Source organism: Saccostrea cucullata, unplaced genomic scaffold, assembly GCF_032062105.1.
Source record: "Saccostrea cucullata isolate Sc308-1 unplaced genomic scaffold, CSIRO_AGI_Scuc_v1 ctg2267, whole genome shotgun sequence".
In the NCBI taxonomy this organism is placed as follows: domain Eukaryota; kingdom Metazoa; phylum Mollusca; class Bivalvia; order Ostreida; family Ostreidae; genus Saccostrea; species Saccostrea cuccullata.
In genome coordinates this window covers 132,811-153,907 of record NW_026921546.1, presented here as the reverse complement: position 1 = coordinate 153,907, position 21,097 = coordinate 132,811, and the positions used below count along the sequence as shown (strand labels likewise).

The following is a 21,097-nucleotide window of genomic DNA, read 5'->3' as shown; positions in this document are numbered from 1 at the left end:
AATCCAATAAAAATACAGGAACAGAGCAAAGACGGACCTCCAAAACATCAGAGGTGGGATCAGGTGCCATGGAAGAGTTAGCATCCCCAGTCGACCGGGCACACCCGCCATGTGATCCTTGTCGTCATGATCGGGAAAGAACAAAAAAGAACCGTCGTCAATCCAGTGTATAAATAATGGACAAACATTACTAACTATCTAATTATCTATTAACAAATTAAAACACTGAAAAGTCCATGTTTTATCTTGTTGTTGGTTTTCCGATCATGACAAGGAAAATAGGACTGATGTGATCAGTTGGCAGAGAATGTTCACTCCTTTCTGGCACCTGATCACATTTTTTTTATGTTCTGGATTTCAGTGTGTGTGCTCTGCTCCTGACTTGTATTGTTTGAATACTGTTTTTATCTCTATATATTTTATTACTTAACTTGCAACGAAATGAAAAGATAGAGAACACTTCCGAATGTGAAATATGAAGAAAGTGTTTCAAGAGAATATGTTTTTCAATCAAGTCAACCCAATAGAGTAGAAAAGAATTGGAATAACACATATTACATTTTTACATATTTATTTAACAGTTTTAATGTACATAAAAACAGCAGGATTTCTAAATGCATTCCACATTTAAAATTCAATCCTTTGCCCTGACTCGTGGAATAACGCCATATTTGTTATAAATAAAACTATAATTTGTTCAAGTGGATCCTCCACTTGTCTGCCGTAGCGACGCCATGAAATGTAGAGACAGGTGCAATGTGCTGATTGATAGTCTTTAATAAGTCCACAGTGTGTCCACCCCACCTGTCCTCACCGTACCCCACCTGTGAAAACAGTTTCTCCACTGGAGGTGCCGCCATGGCACTACCCCGACTGTCTTCTATTTTCACCGAGGACCACTTAAGATGATGAAGAGAAATCTAGAATAAATTGGAATGAATTATTTATAACATGTAGAATAAAAATTTAATTTATTTAGACTGGGTTAAGGTTAGGGTTGGGATAATGGCGAAATTTAAACATTCTGACATTAGGCGTGGAGGTTCAGTTCATATTGTTTTCATTTTTGATTATTGAATTTGCTGTACTATAACTGACCCTTGAAGATTAACGATTCCCCAACAAAGTATGAAAAAAGTTAAGCATACCTAATATATAGATAATTATGCTATATTGCATCTTATAAAAAAGTATTTTTTCTCCTGTAAAACCTTTGTTTTACACAGGCCCTTCCCGCTTTCAGTCTTACATCAGTCCCGTAGCTTCATGAATTTTAAGAAATTAATTTACTATGCAGATGTGCTTCCATATTTTGCTCTATGCATATGCTTCCATATTTTGCTCTATGCAGATGCTTCCATATTTTGCTTTATTGTGACCCTCTCATTCATATGAGATTTTAAGATACATCTTTAAAAAATTGTGAGAATGTCACTAATATATATGAAGGCGCAACAGAAAGCTATCTAGTCTTTATGGTGAAAAGACTGATTGCAGCATTGTTATTCTTGTCAGAAAGGAAATTCAAAACACCCTTTATATCTTTCACCAAGTGTTTTGAATCTAATCTTCATGCCTGGACCCTTTGCTATATTAGATTTAACAAACTTAAACCTCTGCTATATCTGCTTCGGCACACCTAACCTAAATGCTATATTAGATTTAAAACACTTAATTAAACCTACGATACATTGGCCTCAATTTTCTTTTAAAGACTGTCTCTCGTATTATTTCTCTTTTTTTATTTTTTTAATAAGAATTTTGTCAATATCAACTATAACACTTTTTTTTTTACTTTTAATTGATTTCCTTCCTTTATTATATAGGATGCTATTAATCTAAATAACCTTAAAATCGACTCACTAATTACCTGTAACACGATTTGCCAAGTGGTTTTGTTGTTGTTTTTTAAGAAAATTGTAAAGAAATATCAACGGAGGGACAAATATTGAGTCAGCTAACGTAATTAATGAACTGTCACTTTAGCTTTATCAGCTCAGTTTATCTAGACATTCTGTATGAGCCTTGAGTTTTCAAAGAATTGTCATACTTTTCTTAACCTCACTTTAAAAGACATTCTTTGTCAAGTGCAAACAAGGTAACCATTATCACACGGCAAAGAGAGCAAACTATTACCCGAATTAGCATATTACCAAACAACACAATTATGTCAATATCATATGATGGAAGTAAGTGATCCGTGTAGCAAGACTAATGTTCGATCTGATTAGCTGATAATTACTTTTCAATGACAATTCTATATGCCTAAGCATCACTCAGTTAAAAGCATACTTTTGATATATGGGAATTTTTCATCATTTAGTTTTATATATGTATGTTATTTTCAATTTCACTGTTTAATCACATTTAATATTGCGTAATGCAGTGTAAATTGACGTACCAGATAGAATTTCTTGACGACCACCCCTTTCAGAATCACTCTCCATTTCACCTTCTGATAATTTGATAGCACAATTGAAACCGGGGTCGGGTCCGAGGAATTTCCGAAGAGTTCCAGGACGGTCTCTTCACTCTGACTGTTACTAAATATACTAATCACGTGTAAATTGTCTTTAGTGTCTAAACTTATCGGTGAGTGACAGGAATACATTGTGGACTTTTTTCCTTTGATCAGTGCATCAACAAATCTCCTCTTTCCCTCCTGTATATAGCAGTCCCCATATTTTGCTGTAAAGGAAAATTGCCAATCTCAAAGAGTGACAATTACTAAGCAATAAACATTGGAATATTAATTACAATGAATCTTATATTTCTATGTATTCAATGACCTTAACCTTTCTAATTAATTACCCTCATCTGATATAATTTAATGATTTGTTAAATGAAATATATGGAGATAACAATCAGTATTCAAGCTCAAAAATCTATAAAACAATACAAAATAGGAGCAGAGCAAACATGGACCTCTGAAACATCAGAGGTGGGATCGGGTTCAATGGATGGAGCAATGGAGTGAGCATCCTCTGCTGACCGGTCACGCCCGCCGTGTGATCCTTGTCATGATCGGGAAATAACGTATAATCAGTGTAAAATAATGAACTAACTATTAGTGTGTTCAAATTATATGTACAAATTAGGAATGATAAGTAAATATTACGAATTATTATGCTTCCTGTCAGTTTGTCTCTATATAACCCATACCCTACTATTCTCGCATAGTGGTCTAAGGATGTATATAGCGTAAGCATACTATGCCGAAAGAACGAGTCTAAAGGCAGCTCCCTGCACACCATGTGACCGTAATTATGACGTCACGTCACACTCAAAGCGAAAGTAAGAATAAATGCTTGTACGCATATAATTCGTGCAATCGTCTGTTTACGTGAATGTTCAATGCTATTATATTTTATGCATTATTCAATGAAGAAAGCTAGATTAACAAAGATATAAACGTGCTTGAAATACCAACCTTTTGTATAATTGGTTAAAATACCTAATCTGATTAAAGGGGGGGTATATCGCTTGTGAAGTTGTGCTTATCATTAAACACAAAGGATGTACACATCCAACGACAACAACCCTTCATACACCACTCCCACCCCAACCCCAACCATTTTGCTTGACACTGCAGAGTAAACAGGTAAACCAAAAAGTCTTCAGAACTTTATCTACACAATGTCAATTATATGTTCCGCGATGTTTCTCCGTGTAGAGATATCGATGGTATTCCAAAACCTTGACATTATGAAGATTTCACACTTTGAAATGATAATTAAAGAACTTAAAGCCAAAACAGATTGTAAACTTGTTGTTGTCTATTGTATTGCAATATAGACCCCCCCCCATTCTTAGCTGTTGAAAATCCCAACTGGTATGACATTTTACAGAGACATATGCATTTTAATTACTTGTGTTCAAATTTAATCGTATCGTCTTTTTCATTGATTTCTTAATTATTCTTTATCATATATATTTATGATATATATTCTTCGTTTGAACATTTTTTTCTTCTGATTTCATTCAAAGCATTCTAACATGTCTAATGCAACTTATTAAGTCAAACAAATGTATACTTTCTTTAATTTAATAAAAAAAATAAATAAAAAGACAGTACATGTAGCATACGGTACATGAAAACAATACTGCTTTGTTGAAATCTAGCTACTTTAATTATGTATTACTATTGTAATTCAAGCAAAAAACTAGTAATAAAACTTAAAGATCATCATCAAAAATTCATAGGTGACATATCACATTCACGAACCAGAGGCGAATCCACCTTTTTTTTGAAAGAGTCTTCCAGGTATGTGCCCCCCCCCTCTCCGCACCGTAGCAACGACTTTAAAGGCCCTGAATGAAGCTGACAACCCCCCCCCCCCCCAAAAAAAAAATTTAAACTGAGCACCCATAATTTCCAAGTTCGTTGTAAAGGGGGGGGGTCTTTTACTTTTCAGTACATTTTTTTCTTTCAAATGCTGGAATTTGCATATTTTGACGCTGACCACCAACTAAAAGCTGTCGTAGGGGAGCAGCGTCTGAACTAAATTTGCGTATTAAAAGTACATTCAGCAAAAGATTACTCTCAGAAAAAGTGAGGCTCCCCCTCCACGTATTATGGGGGCGTTTTTATACCTTTTGTCTTCATTGACTAAATTACTTTCATACTAAAGGGAGAAAATATTTATCTTTAGCATACTCCTTATCATAACCTTTTTTTGACATATTCCTGTAAGGAAGTTACTTTAGAAGGTTGTCCAAAAATGTTATCGCGAAAGTTTTGCCAGAATCTTCTGATATTGAAACCTTGCATGTTACTAGTATGGTAATTAAGATCATTTTTCTTTCAAGAACTTATTATAAATGAATAATCCTTCATGACATCCTTATAAGTGTCAAGTGACATTGTGTGGGCCCGGTTGGGGCCCGGGACCAAGGTAGTGAAGGCATAACGGGTATCTATTAGCAATAGGCAATACTCTTTCTAGTGAGCAGAAAAGCAGAAAACTACTTTTAAAAGAACCAAAGTCTTTGTTATATGAAACACAAGCCTTTTTTACTGACTGGAACATTCCTTTAATGGTTTAACAAGATAACACTGTTGTTTTTAATTTGGTGGTAAGCAGGATACTGATTGTTTTTACTGTCCAAATTAGCAGCGGTCTCTGTCTGTATTTTCTACACCATAGAGAAGACTCATTCACATCCAGCATTGGAGTTTGGCACAATATTTAAAGCAATATGAGCTGCATTTTTGAGAATTTTATTCTGCTGGTAAAATGTGTTATTATGATCAATCTGTACATGTATGTAATCTAAACCTTTATGATCAATAAGACCAAATTAAACTTCAAAAAATGTTTCAGAAGTAATATATCTGAACAACCGAATATAAAGTATTATACAGTATTATATAAGAAATCATTATTGTACAGGACGAAAATAATAATATTTTGCTTCAGTCAAAGCTTATAGAAAGTTCTTCCATAGCAAATATGAACAACAGAAGTTTACATATATTCTATTTTTCTGTCATTGAAATGGTAAATTACAAATTTGCAACATTTCTTTTCCGATGTCAAACATGTAGCTCATATTGCTTTAAGCACGGCTTTGACTATTTCAACATCACTGCAATCTGCTGTACAGTCACGAAGTATGGAGTTGATCCTTATGTCACAGGTTCAAATCCCACTGTGGGATGTGGAGACCGGTCCTTCGGATGAGACCGTATAAACCCAGGTCCCGTGTCGCAGTACCTGATGGCACAAAAAAGATCCCTCCCTGCTCAATGGCCCTGAGAGCTGAGTATAGGACAAAATTTGCAGCTCTCCACCGGCAAGTGATGGCGTCTCCATATGAGTGAAACATTCTTGAGAGGGATGTTAAACAACATAAGATCAATCAATCATCACTGGAAACCTTGGTGTCTTGGTGATGTTATTTCTTTTGTCCAGAATCCTATCCCATGCAGTAAACATCTGTTCTTGTGTCTTCTACAAAACCTGGGAGGTCCACAGCAGGATTTGTTTGGTAGTCCATGAATTTGTCTTTCCTTTGTTCCCATTGATCCTAGGGCACTATGGAAGTGAATCTCTGTGCTAGCACAGTTAGGGCAGTTGGTGGTAGATCTCCTCCATTTGCTGGATTTAGGAAACCAAGGTTGGATACCACCATATCCTTGAACAGAAATTTGACCAGCATCTTTGATGTCACTGCATAATAGAATTTTCTGACCTAAAAGATATTTTTAGAAGTCATTTATAAACAGAAAATAAATAAAAATGTCAAACAAATAATTAATTGGCCCAAAATGATATTTTTTTATTAGTCTCAAGTTAACAAGGAATCTGCAATACAAACCTCTGTAGTCATGATGTTTGATTTTCATCCTCATGGTCCACCATGTAAGCTCTTGTCATTACATCAGTGGCAATGATGTTGTCATTCAGCTGGGAGTTGCTGTCTATGATAGACACAGTTGTGAGGTCCTTGATCAACTTTATGATCATTGCCTTAACAAACTTCTCCAGGGACTTCCTCAACCAATTCAACATCTCTTTCATATACCCAATCTTAACTTCACCAGCCTGATAAAAGACAAAAATGTTTAAATATTAATATCTCCAATATATGAAAGCCAGATAGGCTCATTTCTGAGAAGATAAAAAAACTTAATGCGTTATAACAAGTTAGAATCATGTAAGATCCTATACATATCACACTTATTTCTTTAAAGTGAGGTCAAGGTCAAATGCCATGGTCAACTCAAACAATGTTGATGCAGTTGAAAAGCTCTCATCAATATGTATCAGCTTATGAAGTTGAAAAAAATATTATAAATGGTTTCTTTAAAACTGACTTAATTCAGAGAATTTGTGTCCCCCACTTAGGGAAAAAGTAAACTATGCACAGTTCAGGGGAGGAGGGGGGAGGGGGGGGGGGGGGTCGGATCCCCTTGACTGAATTTGTAGATTTATTAAATTGATACATGTATACTGAAGCAAATAAAATATGCAGCCCTATAAAGGTTTGATTGCTTATTCTTTATTATGTGTATAGAAGATTCTATTTATATGGAATATTTATCACACTGTAATGATGATTTTATGAGTTCGTACAAGCCAGACCTCATAAATTTTCATTTCTCATGCTGAATACTATCATTTAGTAAAAACAAAGTTTTTCGAGAAAAAATATGGATCATTCGGGATGTGAACCCGGGCCCTCTTACATGTGAAGCGAGAGACATACCACTAGACCATGGGGCTGCTTTAACCTTGTGAAAATTATAGCAAAGATGAAGTCACATACATGTTCATGTATATTTAAAGATTATAAAGTCAACCGAGAACCTGTTTTATACGTAATAACTCTCCTCATGCCCCTGTGCTAAAAATAGCAACATTTAATACAATAAATACTAATAAGACAAATGGGGCGGGACACTTTGAGAGGGCTGAGAGAGGTCCTAGGGAGTTTTGATATAAAATAACATTGCAAAAGCTCAAAAACTTCTTGAAATATCGCCCAGAAATGATAGTGTTTCAAACAGACAGAATGTATAAATTTATGACCTTGAACTTTGACCTTTTGACCTAAAAATCAATAGGGTTCTTCTTTAGTTCATAGGGAGTTGATATGCACAATTTCATTGCAAAAGCTCAAACGGTTCTCGAGATATCATGTGGAAACGAAAGCGTTACAGACAGACAGAAAGACGGACGGATGGACAGACGGACGGACGGACAGACCCAAATTAATATCCTCCACTTTTCAAGCGGGGGACAAAAAGTGGGGTTAAATGAAAGGTCAAGGTAAAAAATGTTGATGCAGTGGAATTGCTTACATCAGTATGTATGAGCTTATCTAAGCATTAATTAAGAAAAGTGCAGTCAAGGTCAAAGGAAAGGTCAAGGTCAAAAATAGTGATGCAGTTGAATAGCTCTTATCAATATCTATGAGCATGTGAAGTTTGATGAAAATGTCTTGGATAGTTTCTTTGAAACTGAGTTTTGAACAGAGCTAAACACAAAGTGTGACGGAAGAACAGGAGGACAGAAAGACTGAAGACGGACATGACAAACACACTACATGCCCTGCCATATTCATGGCGGGGCATAACAAAAATATAAGTATGATATAGCCTTTAATCAGTACAGCATTATCATTCCTATTTAATACTAAAATAAAATACATGTACCTTATTATGATATTATAACAGTGAAAATAAACCTCAACAAGAAGGTCTTCAACTGGCAGAGCAATTACCTTGACTCCAGCTTGATAGATATATTACAGGGAGACAACTTGTTACACATTGATGGCTAGATGACAAACAGGAGAACTTGGAGGAATTTTGCTGTCAGGAAACATCGATTACAAAGCAATATGTCACAAAGATAGGGAACAAAACCTCAGCCCGCATCACCATGATCACATCTGCAACAAAGAAATTACTTTTTAAATACAGGAGGGGATCCAGGAATTTGTTCCAGGGTGTGTCCACCCAAGTCAAAAGCAAAAAAATAAAACTTTTTTTCCAGATGTGAAAAACCTATTTTGTGGGTGGGGTGGGGATCTTCTTTGTTGAATGTTGACTTTTAAAGCTTCATACCTATGACTTTTCATACCATTTTTACATAAATCCCAGTTTTCTAGGAGGGATCCTGATTGTCTAAGGGGGTCACTTTTACTTGGTTTAGTATATACAGTTAATAGCTCTGCCTGCAAATTTGTGTGTGTGTGGGTTGTGTGTCTCTGGCCCCCCTTCCCTAGATCCGTGCATGAACATATGATATTAAGTTATTAACAAAATCAATGCATGCAGCTCATACTGTAGTGCTTAGTTATTGATACAAATTAAGTTTGTAATTCTAAACATTTAAAAAATCATATGTTGCTATTTTCTTACATTAATGTTAGACATGAGTTGCGTATAACAGAGAAAATCTCCATATTTCATTTCAAATGTTCCATTCATAAACTTGACTACAGAATGAGAGAATGAAGAAGAACTGGCCAGGGATTTCAGATGGATATTGTCCTTCAAACCATGCCATGTATTCTACCACTGGAGGTAGCCTGCATGGCACATTGGTTTAGAGCATCTGCTTTAGACTAACAGAGTAAGGAATTTATGGGTTCAAATCCCACTGTGGGACATGGAAACCTGACCTTCAGATGAAACCATATACATGTACATGTAAACCAAGGTCTGTGTCGCAGTAGATGATGGCACGAAAAAGATCCCTGACTGCTCAATGGCAGTCCCTGACTGCTCAATGGTGATGTATCAATATGAGTGAAAAATTCTTGAAGTGTCTTTAAACAAACTACTTCCATATCAATATGACTATTAGTGCAGGGTTGTCACACCTCTCAAAGTGTCTAGCATCCTTTGTGACCAGCATTAGAGCATAAAGTTTATAAATATAGCAAGAAGTATAGAATATTGATATTGCTCATATCTCTTTAATGATTCAAATATTACTCTTAATTTATCATGTTCATAACCTGATAACCAACCAAGAAAACTTGATAAACTAGTTGTACTGTGAGCAATGAGTATAAAGTAAAATAGGAGGTGCACAATGGCAATATGTAATAAAGATTCTCTGAAAGTCTTGTCAAATTTCATTCAGTGGTAAAAGAGGAGTTGCGGATAAGAGATGGGTACCCCGGCCAAAGCGTTACAGACAGACAGACGGATGGACAGACATTACAGCTAGACAAACCCATGAACACTATTTACCCTCCCACTTTTCAAGCCAGGGAAATTACAAGTCAGTCAAATCTTGTACAACATGTGAAGACATAGATATAATCAATTTTACTAAAGTATGGTACATGTGACTTATGATTATGTGCAGATACCGATGGCACTAGTCATATTAAATGACAACTTAGGAGGTACTATTAGTTAATACATAGTTTTTGAGTGACAGGGTATGGGATGATACCTGGTTAGTAAATTTCATACTGGCGAGGCGGAGCTGAGTCAGGTATGAAATTTATTAACCAGGTACCATCCCATACCCTGTCACTCAAAAACTATGTAACAGATTTACCCCACCAATGAAACATTTACATATTATCTGTAGTTTATAAATGTTTTCCTCTGCTACATGCTTCATCACCCTTAAACTGTGCCTGTTATGATGTCACGTTGTGTTTGTTACATAATACATTGACTGTGTATTGATTTACAATTGACTGGGTATAAGTAACCCACCTCCTTCATGTGACAGACTTCAACCAATCGTAAGATTGAAAAATATTCGAAAAATCTACGGAAATGGGGTTAAAATATTATATGGGGTAACAATTACAAGAACTTTCTGGGAGAATATATCCTTTTTAAAAACAGTAACATTTTTTAAAACCTTCAGGTTGTAGTCATAATAAAAAAATAGCTGAAGAACTGTAGCTGTCTGAAACAAATACACTGGGTGACAGGTCTGAGAGCTACTGTAACAGTGCTACCAGTTGAAAAAAATTTATATTTATTGTGCACAAAAATTGATTTATTTCACCATGTTTTCAAACTTCCATCTCAAAATGTTACTATACACTGCCATTTTGAGAGGCAAAGTATTTGGTCCAACAAACCAACATGCTGCAGCTATGTGCAGACATTAAATATGGGAGAAGTTGACAGAAATAAAATCTAGCTTTTGTACAATTGACATGATTGAGAAAAGAATTTAGAGAATTTAATCCACAATCAAGCATAAGTTTTTGTGCTCTAGCTCTGTCATCTATACCAATTGTTTAAGACCAGTGTGCTACAGATGAGATCTGCAGCTAACTTAAAATTTAATTGAGAGATTTTCTCTCTCTTATCAGCATGACTTCTGTGGTGCACCATTTTAATCACTGCACATAACCATTAATATCATATGGGGAAACCTTTACAGTAACATATGTTACACGAACACTTCTGCATAAGTAATATTGTGTTTCTTTTTATTTTTTATGGATATACTGGCAATATTTAGTAATTAGTCTGTATTTATACATGTTAAAAACAGCTGATCATAAGCTTTGTACTGTTGTACATGTGTAAGTACAATGAGCTTAATGTACTGATTGTACTGAACCTGATAAATTGAGTAAAATAGCTATTTCCATAGTAATCAAACTATTTTTTCCTTCAAATTACTGTTTAACACATCTTTCAACTAACATCTTTTGCATATGTTTGCGCAAGAAAGGATTAAATGGAATGTATTTTCTGAATTTCAATAAGAAAACAAGAAAGGCTATATTTATGACCTACATGAGACATAAAATTAAAATTAAATGAAAAAGGAACTTACCACAGGGAAAATATTCAACACAATCCTGCGTGCGAAGTGTTTTTCTTTTTCACAATCCAAAGTGAAAGCGAAAGTCTCAATGCGCATGCGCGAATGTGTAGCAGGGATCTGCCGAAAGTTGAATCTATGCCGAAATAGTGCACGGCCTTATTTTCTGAATAAAATTCTTCATTGCACTCACCGGGAATCGAACTCACGACCATGAGATTGCAAGTCCGATGCCTTATCGATTACGCCACAGAGACGATCCCTCATTGGGAGAATTTTATTAAATATATAAACTTAATTAAAACAATTGACACAAGAAGGAGAAAATAGACAAATATTATTTGAAAACAGTTATATTTATTCTAAGGAATCTTAGATAAATGTGTACAACAAAGTTTCAAACTAATTACATACAGATCGTTAGATGAATTGATATCATGGGGTCATTAAAACGCTTTTTTATATAGCGCTTGATTGAAGGATATAAAAGAAAATTATAAATGAGAATCCACGTCTGTAAACAAATCAGTCTTACTAACAAAACAGAAAATAAAGATGAGTATCTTTGGGACAAAAAATTCTGACTTATTTAGAGAAAATACTAGTAACCAAAATAATTATGCAACTAATTTTAGCATGAAGATTTTGTATGAGTTTTTGCAAGTGTGCTGTGTTACCACCATTATTTTCAGGAAAAAATCGAATGGATTGCCGCATAAATAATAACAACAGTCAGCATAATAATAACAATAGTGTTGCATTATGCATGTACTATGCCTAAATAGTAGGCAGGGTTTGACACATAGTGCACTCGCCTCCGGCTCGTGCACCATGTGTCAAACCCTGCCTACTATTTAGGCATAGTACATGCATAATGCAACACTATTACATAAATATTGAACAATAGAATAATGTCAAGAAAATATCTTTAAAACAATACCATATAAAGACACATAGATTGTGTTCTGTATGGTCAACTAATATTCTAAGACTTACGCAGACAGTTTTGCTTTTGGTATCCCTCACCACTACACTGGCAGTAACCATGGAAACAAGAAGACTTAAATCGGAAAGCTGAATACATCTTGCATACGTTGGCTGAGCAGGATTTTCTGTTGTTGTATATCAGGGGAGCTAGAAAGAAAACAGTCAAGTAGAAATCTTTGTTTCTAAACTTTTGAATCGAATGGCATACTTTTCGGGAGGTTTGTGAGTCTCCCTCGAATAATAAAAACTAATCTGCAAAATAAGAAATATTTTATGTTTAATTGTGATGTTCCATAATAATTGGTCAGATGTAACATTATGCCTTGAAGAAGAATATGTTCATGCAAATATAAAATGTATAAAAATTCATGAATCATTAACATTACAAAATATAATAAATAGAATGAAACCTTTTCAATTAAGTTAATTCCCAAATCTACTTTTTTTAGTTAAAAGCAAACAGTTTACATTTAAAAGATTAATTTTTTCTTATTCGATCGATATGCTTTGCTGTAAAGTCATTATATCTACGAAAGAACTATAATTCTATAAGAATAAGAGACAAGTTAAAGCAAGAAAACATGCATAGGAGAAATCTCACCTTTCCTGTGGTTTGTGATGCCATTCTTGAGGACTGCTTGACTTATTTCTTTCTGTGAGATCATCGTTATATTTGATGTGGTCTGGCAAAAAATATAGAAATAAGATGATATATGATGGCATATATTATAATAAAACTGTTTGAGACAAGTCAAGTATTGGAAGCTTTCTGAACAGTTTCTCAAAGCTATATATAATAGCAGTCCAATCTTGACAATAATAACAACACTATAATACAGATTTGTGTAGAACTACCTTATTTAATTCTGGACTTAATGTTGTCATTACTGTTTCATCCCCCTCTTTGGTCCTCCATATGTGTATGGATAGAAAGAAGCATAATAAAGACACAAAAAAGAGGGCAGTAACGACAGCCGTCAGAAGGATACGGCGTGTAGGGGAGGACGTATGTCTGTCTGCCTGTAGGGCAGTGTGACCTGACAGTCGAAGGCTCCTCATGTGGGTCGGAAGATGACCTTGATGTACATAAAACACGGGGTCTCCATTGCAACCGGTAGACTCAATAGGCTGAAAGAGACACACGTATTTAGAAAATTCTTAATAGTTCAATCTTTTTAACATATTGGATTTTTTGCTACTGTGACTGGGAATGAATCCATACTGATGGTCAAATGCTCTTATCATGGCAACGTTAAAAAGGTCCACTAAGTAAAGGGCATAGATTTTTATAAATTTTTCCCGTTATCAAAATTACAGTCTTGAAAAATGTTTGGAATATTTTAAAGCTTTCACATGACTTGGCTAATGGAAAACTGAAAAACTTATTAGCTTATCATATGAGATTTTCTTTTATTAATAATTCTGAATCCTGAATATTAATTCTAATCATTTAATGTTAACAGCTTTCAGAATATATGCTTACGTGCCCAATTTCAGCTTTTATTAGGAAAATGTTTTAAAATTGTCAAAAATATCTGACATCGCAAAATTTCTTTGATTTGGTTTCGTTCGTATTTAAAGATTTTAAATTTCAAAACCTGCAAGTGTCGTTTCTTTTGTTGTTCAGTAAATTTTGATGGAAATATAAATAAATGTGATGGCAAAATATTGATCAAAGTAAGGTTTTACAAAATTTACTTCACTAATTTCATAGATAATTTTTGGTAAGAAATTATTTAATTTCCTTTTGTAGATTCATTAATAATTACTAATCACAGAATATTTTATCTTACCTTCAATGGTTCATAAATACTTGATGAGCCAAGAGTAAACCTGGATAAATTGTAATTTCGGAAACAGCCGTTTTTCCTGAAATCGTGGATCCTCATGTTATTCTGAATTATTGATGATTTACAAGCAGTTATTCACCTCAGCAACTGGCAGAGATTTAACCAACAAAAAGCATGGAGGTTCATTTTAGGTTTTCAGACAACAAAGCTTTCCCGGAATGGGGGACCCTATTGCGGTCACCAACAGCATCTGGTTAGCTGTCAGCTCCCAGAGATCTCCGCTCACCACATGTTCTCATACCGCACCAATTATAACATATAACAGATCCCTGCATTTTATTTTTATTTCACCTGTTGATTTTCCTCAGCACTGAACAGACGATGAGCGAGGGCCGGTGTAAGGTATTGTTCAGGACGAATTCTCCAGGTAAACAGAGCCCAGGTAATTGTATTATCCGCTGGAGCGAGTCGGAGGTAAATTGACGTTCCGGGCAAAGGTCACGTTCCTTTTTGAGGGATTTTCGCTATCGTTCTCCATATCCAGCTCATTATAAACGCGTAAAAGGAAGTTTAAAGGAAAATAAATGATCTCATTGATATATCAATTTACGTGTTTAATTTATTTTTCGTAGTGTTTGGATTTTATTTAGGAATAACGAATGATATGAGATTAAAATCCGAAATTGCATTCTTTTATGTTATTGTTTGTCACAGAAAAATTGTCCTCTACAGGAAAATTAACATAACTAATTTTCACGCAGTATTTATGTCTTGTTAAATTACAGCAATATGAGTTGCGACTTTGATGTCAAAGTTTGCTGCTGCAAAATTATCATAAATTATATCAAGGACCGAGAAAAGGAACATAAGCTTCTGTTGTTTCATATTTGTAATAGAAGAATTATTAACGAGTTCTTATTAATGATGCAAAATGTCTTTCCGTACAATATTGTTTTCTGAAATGATTGTAAAGAGGTCCTTCTTTTGAAACAATCTAATACCTAATTTTAGTTTAATTGTTTAATAAGGTTTAATACACATTTATCATATTAACACATTTTAATAGCAAAGTGAAATTCTCAAAAATGCAGCACATATTGCTTTAAACAATTGTATCGATTAGATTAGGGATTTTCATCAATATAATCTATGCTCGCAGTACATACATGTATATATTTTATTACCTGTTTTCTTTTTAAAACACCATCAGTGTGATTTTTGAATCTTGATGAGCTTGAGAAAAAAGATACCACAAAGTCTGAAACATCTGTTCTGGGTATTTAGCAATGAATAGTGATAATATGTTAGTAGTAGATGTTTTTATATTAAACTCTCCATTATTGCCAGGAAGACCTGCTGCAATAATAGTCGACAAGGGCGTAACAACAGTATGTAGGGTTTATTATAATTTATACATGAGAAGTAGAAAAACACTTTTCGATGCCTGCAACTCGACATAAGGTAAAATCTACAACGTATAATTAGTCAATTAATAATAATAACTTCTGTAATAATTCAACTGTCCACTCTATGAAAAGGTAAAGGTTGTAATAAAAAATACGACTGCAAGGGTCTGACACAATTGTTTCACATCTGTATGATGCTAATTAGAACGTAGACATACATTTACCTACTGAGTAAAGATATAAATATACCCTAACAAAAAAAATACTATAGTTAACTATAGTTAACTATAGTTATAACTTTGACACTTTGAAAACTTTGATTTACTATAGTGATAACTTTGACACTTTGAAAAACTTTGACGAAAACTTTGACACTTTGAAAAACTTTGACAAAAACTTTGACACTTTGGAAAACTTTGGCGAAAACTTTGACGAAAACTTTCACACTTTGAAAAACTTTGACGAAAACTTTGACACTTTGAAAATTTTGACAAAAAAAACTTTGACACTTTGAAAAACTTTGACGAAAACTTTGACACTTTGAAAAACTTTGACGAAAACTTTGACACTTTGAGAAATGTTGGCGAAAACTTCGACACTTTGAAAAACGTTAGCGAAAACTTCGACACTTTGAAAAATTTTGACGAAAACTTTGATACTTTAAAAACTTAGGTGAAAACTTTGACACTTTGAAAAACTTTGATGAAAACTTTGACACTTTGAAAAATTTATCGAAAAATTTGATACTTCGAAAAACTTTATCGAAACTTTGACACTTCGAAAAACTTTATTGAAAACTTGGATACTTTAACACTTCGAAAAACTTTATCGAAAACTTTCACACTTTGAAAAAGTTTATAGAAAACTTTGACACTTTAAAATACATTATCGAAAACTTTGACACTTTGAAAAACTTTATTGATAACTTTGACACTTTGGAAAGCTTTATCGAAAACATTGACACTTAAAAAACTTTGGTGAAAACTTTGACACTTTGAAAAACTTTATCAAAAACTTTGACACTTTGGAAAAACTTTATCGAAAACTTTGACACTTTTGAAAAACTTTGGCGAAAACTTTGACACTTAAAAAAAAAACTTTAACGAAAACTTTGACACTTTTAAAAACTTTGGCGAATACTTTGACACTTTTCTAAAATTTAAAATTTGAAAATTTGACTTTGGAAAACTTTGACGAAAACTTTGACACTTTGATTTACCATAGTTAACTATAGTAAACTATTTTTTTGTTAGGGTATATTAACCCCGTATGATGGTGATTAGGGTTCATGTACTGGACATTGCTACAAAAGGACCGCCAACAATTCAGTGTGTATATAAAGGCAAAATAATAAGTATGAAAAACGTCAGTCAGTATATGAATTAATGATGAACTGTATTTGCTGACAAGGTCATTGCATCGAGCAAAGAAGTTACAAAATGATGACTTTAAACGAGACTTCGGATATTTTTGTTTCATCAACTTGATTGTCATTGATTTAAATCGTTTTAGAAATTTGTACATATACGTAAAGATGCTCTCGCGTTTTGAATCAACTGAGAGATATTATATAATCCCACATGCAAGTAAAGGTGTATTGCTGCATAAGTAAGGGGATTTGGCAATTGTAAAGTTTAAGTCATCAGGTTTCTCATAGAGCTTGGTTGTTAGATTACATTAAATTGCATCAAATATGAAACAGATGTGCCAGACTCTGTGGTATCTTTTATTTCAAAGTCACCGGGATATATCGTATCAACATAAGAATTGAAAATACGTCTTCAATATATCTAATACCGAGTTGAAGTCCACAGCGTAAAAGATTCTGGACAAATTCTGCTCCATATGAATGCAAAATTAGGTTTGCTAATAATGGAGTGTAACTGGTAAGCATGGGAATTCCAATAGATATTGTTGGAACACTGTTTCCAAAACCCACATAGATATTGTCAATCAGAAACTCAAGCATCATTTTAATATTAACTTCAGAGAACTTGTGTGTACAATCAGTAAAAATCAATGTTCTATGCCGTACAATCAAATGCGTGTTGGTACCTGCTTTGTCAGCATGGACCATTTTAAAATACTAATGTTGACTGACGCTTTCAATACTTTGCCTTATTGTAGGCCAATTATTAACACTTTGAAGTTACACAGCTACATCTTGCCCTTTTTGATAATGATTATGAACACATGGGGGGTGTGACCAATCGGCAGGGGACATACACCCTTCCATTGCAAGTGCTCCAACCTTTGATATTTTGGAGTTCAGTGTTTGCTCTGCTTTTGTTTTTTTATTGTTTGAATGTTTTTTAGCTTGGTTACTGTTCAAACCTCAACAAATCAAACGTATTGCTCATTGAGACAAATGCTGACTGGCGTTTTTCATACTTAGTGTTAGTCCATTATTTATACACTGAATTGACGACGGATTTTCCCGTTATTTCCCGATCATGACAAGGAGCACACGGCGGGTGTGACCGGTCAGGAGGAGATGCTCACTCCTCGATGGCACCTGATCCCACCTCTGATGTTTCAGTGTGTTTGCTAAAGCTCCTATTTTGTATTGTTTTATGGACTTTGATATTGACTACTATTCGTTATCTCCATATCCTTCCTCAAATAAGTTATATATCTTTACCATTCAGATGATCAGTGGACCACGTTTAAACAAATCGATTCTGTAACGTTTGCTTCACCATACTTTTTTAATATATAAAGATTATACAGCTAAATGTCAAAAAATACTTATGTTAAAATTGTTTCTTTAAATTCTATGGCTTACATATCCATAAAATTATTTAGTTAAGTAAGTTCTGGAACCTAATTCGAATTCTCTTTCATGTTTTTCAATTCAAAATTTAAAGAGTAAAAGTACGTGAAATGCCCAACTCAAAAGCAACCCGTTTCCCCTCTAATTTGTATTTACCTTAAAATCGATCCTTGCCACTTTCTTAAAATAAAAAAAAACAATACTCATGATTTCAGATTCTTCAGGCAATGACCTTTAAAGTATCCGAGGTTTGGGAAAGGTTGCCATGGAGGAGTAAGCATCCACTACTGGCTGGTCAAATCCTTCTCGGCAATTAAATACAACCTATTATTAAGTCGAATGGTGATTTAAGTTTTCATTCTGATTGTTGGGTCATTGTTTAAACGCCGAGTTGTCTGGAGTTTTCGATTTTCCCTGTCGTGACGGGAAACGCACGGCGAGTTGGGTCGGTCGGCAGGGAATACTCACTCTTAAACGTGGCGGCTGATCCTATCTCCATTGTTCTTGGAAGCCCTTTTTGATCTGCTTCCGATTTGTTTTGCTGCTTGATTCCATATCCCATCGAGAACATTGAGTTCGTTGAAACAGTATGAATAGGGAGATCGAAGACTATCTGCAGATCTGTAGCTCACTGGTCTACAAAAGCAATTGTGAAGGACGACTGAGCTGGTTGTCCATTCCGTTTTTTTTTTCAGTCCAGCGTGCTACAGATTTGAAGCTATGAGAAGACCAAACAATGACCCGGGCCTCTAAAATCATCAGATTTGGAAACTATGGAAGAGTAAGCAAATCTGTTGACCGGTCCCCTCAGCCGTTTTCTCCTTGTTATATGACCTGACCAGAAGAAACATGTAGAAAATTCAGTTTGAATAGAAATTTATTAACAATGCGTATGGAAAAAGTACGTCACCATTCGACATAATGATTAATATGGAGATAACGAACAGTACACCGGTACATGCAAATACAAAATAGGACCAGAGCAAACACGTACCTCCAAAACATCAGAGATGGAGGAGTAAATATCCCCTGCCGACCGGTCAATCCTCAGTGTGCTCCTTGTCATGATCGGGAAATAACGGAAAAAATGCGTCGTCAATTCTATGTATAAATAATGGTCTACCAGTTAGCTATAGTATGAAAAACGTCAGTCAGCATTTGACTTAATGATAAATTGTACTTGCTGACAAGGTCATTGTATCGACCATAGAAATTACGAAATGATGACTTTAAACAAGACTTCTGGAATTCTTGTTTCATCAACTTGTTTGTCAATAATTCACCTCGTTGTAGAAATTGTTCATACGTATAGCATGCTCTTGCATATATAATCAACTGAGATATGTACGATAGAAATGATAAAGACATTGGTTGATAGATTACCATTAACGTTTTTTTTCAGTAAAATATCTAAATATGAAACAGGTGTGTCAGAATCTGTGGTATCTTTTATCTCAAGCTCACTGGGATATATCGTATCGATATAAGAATGGAAATTACCATTGTTAATTAACAGTATGTCGTCGATATATCTGAATGTCGAGTTGAAGGACACAGCAAGTGTTTTCTTCTTTTCTCACATACGATTTTTCACAAATTCTCCTTCATATTAATACAAAATAGGTCTGCTAATAAGGGAGCGCAATTGGAACCTATGGGAATTGCAATAGATTGTTGGAAGACCTGGTCTCCAAAAACAATAATAGATAATGTGCTTGTGTGTATAATCAGAATGCTTTTTAACAAAATAATTTTACAAATGACAAGGTAAGTTAATTTTCGAGTTCCATTTTTATTGAAAAAGCAGCTGTCAATGATATCGATAAGCCTGGACTTTAGTTTATTGTGGGGAATGATTGTGTATAAAGTTGAAAAAATCGTAAGTTTTAAGCTGTTGATTTTGGCAATACACCAATACGATATAACCGATATAATTGAAACACATTGTTGTAAAAAAAATACTGTCAGTAAGAAATAACTTATTCAAAACGATGTCAATATTAAAGAGAAATAAGAAAAATCGCAACACTGTGTCGGGTTCTATAAATTTAGAATTGCGTGGCTGATGGGTCTTGTCCATATGCATTTTCTTGTGATTTCAAATTGTCCAAAAGTTCCTTAGAATATCTAAGTATCCACATCTGATTCACAGCACTTCTTGAATATATTGTTGCACAGTACTCTTGAAGTTTCTCCTTCATTACTGTTAATATCGTTGTGAGGAGTAAAGAAAGAGTTTACTGGAACCCACTATGTTTCTTTGTTTGTAAGGATTCTTATAAAGTTTCGGATTCCAATATAGATATGGTACTGTAGTTCAATTTCATTTTGATTCTTTGGGATCTTAAAAATATTCAAAACTGAACTATGATTGTTAGGAATTTCTTCCTTAGAAAGGTAACTATGAGTATAAGTTGGATTACCATTTGTAGAAATAAATTCTAGTGTTTCTAAAATACAATTTATATAATGAGCCTTACAAATGAAGACAATGTTATTACCTGATTGATTGTTTTTGCGAACAAGGTACTTCTACCGACCATGCAAAAATCAGCAAAATGTTGACTTTTAAAGAAACTGTTGTTCTTCTTATATCATCAACATATTTAAAGAAAGTGTGCCTAAAAAATCCGTGTGTAGAACATGCTCTTGCGTATTGAAATTTTTTGATTGAAAAAAAAAAACTTGGATATACCAATTATTGATAGAAAATGCAGGGTATTAACAAATTGTATGTAAATACTTTGATATTGAATACTGTTCATTATCTCCATATCCTTCATGGTGGAATGCAAGAATAAATCAATTTTTTTCAGCAAGAATGTTAAGTACATGTATATAGTAAGGAAAGTTTAATGCAAATCAAACTGAATG

At 34.2% G+C, this 21,097-nt stretch overlaps 1 protein-coding gene and 1 long non-coding RNA gene across 3 annotated transcripts; both read right to left on the bottom strand.

Annotated features, from left to right (window-relative positions):
- Positions 1–596: 596 nt before the first annotated feature.
- On the bottom strand, positions 597–14,727 carry LOC134260279 (uncharacterized). Its single transcript, XM_062742849.1, has 6 exons — positions 14,048–14,727; positions 13,110–13,382; positions 12,856–12,937; positions 12,264–12,401; positions 2,402–2,688; positions 597–920 (listed from the first exon to the last, which is right to left on the bottom strand). The coding sequence occupies exons 1-6, from the start codon at positions 14,141–14,143 to the stop codon at positions 687–689; spliced, it is 1,110 nt and encodes a 369-aa protein (XP_062598833.1). The 5' UTR covers positions 14,144–14,727; the 3' UTR covers positions 597–686.
- LOC134260294 (uncharacterized) lies at positions 5,925–11,406 on the bottom strand. Of its 2 annotated transcripts, none has more exons than XR_009990510.1 (4): positions 11,280–11,406; positions 8,230–8,400; positions 6,318–6,548; positions 5,925–6,195 (listed from the first exon to the last, which is right to left on the bottom strand). It is a non-coding gene; the product is annotated as an uncharacterized LOC134260294 (long non-coding RNA). The 2 variants fall into 2 exon arrangements; XR_009990511.1 differs by having other exon boundaries at positions 6,322–6,548.
- Positions 14,728–21,097: the final 6,370 nt, after the last annotated feature.

Bases quoted from the DNA above. Each gene is read 5' to 3' on its own strand.
- LOC134260279 (XM_062742849.1), bottom strand. From the start codon at position 14,143: ATGAGGATCCACGATTTCAGGAAAAACGGCTGTTTCCGAAATTACAAT. The intron at 13,383-14,047 runs GTAAGATAAAAT...TGTCTCTTTCAG, and splicing joins GTATTTATGAACCATTGAAG to CCTATTGAGTCTACCGGTTG. The intron at 921-2,401 runs GTACGTCAATTT...AATTTATTCTAG, and splicing joins TCGTCAAGAAATTCTATCTG to ATTTCTCTTCATCATCTTAA.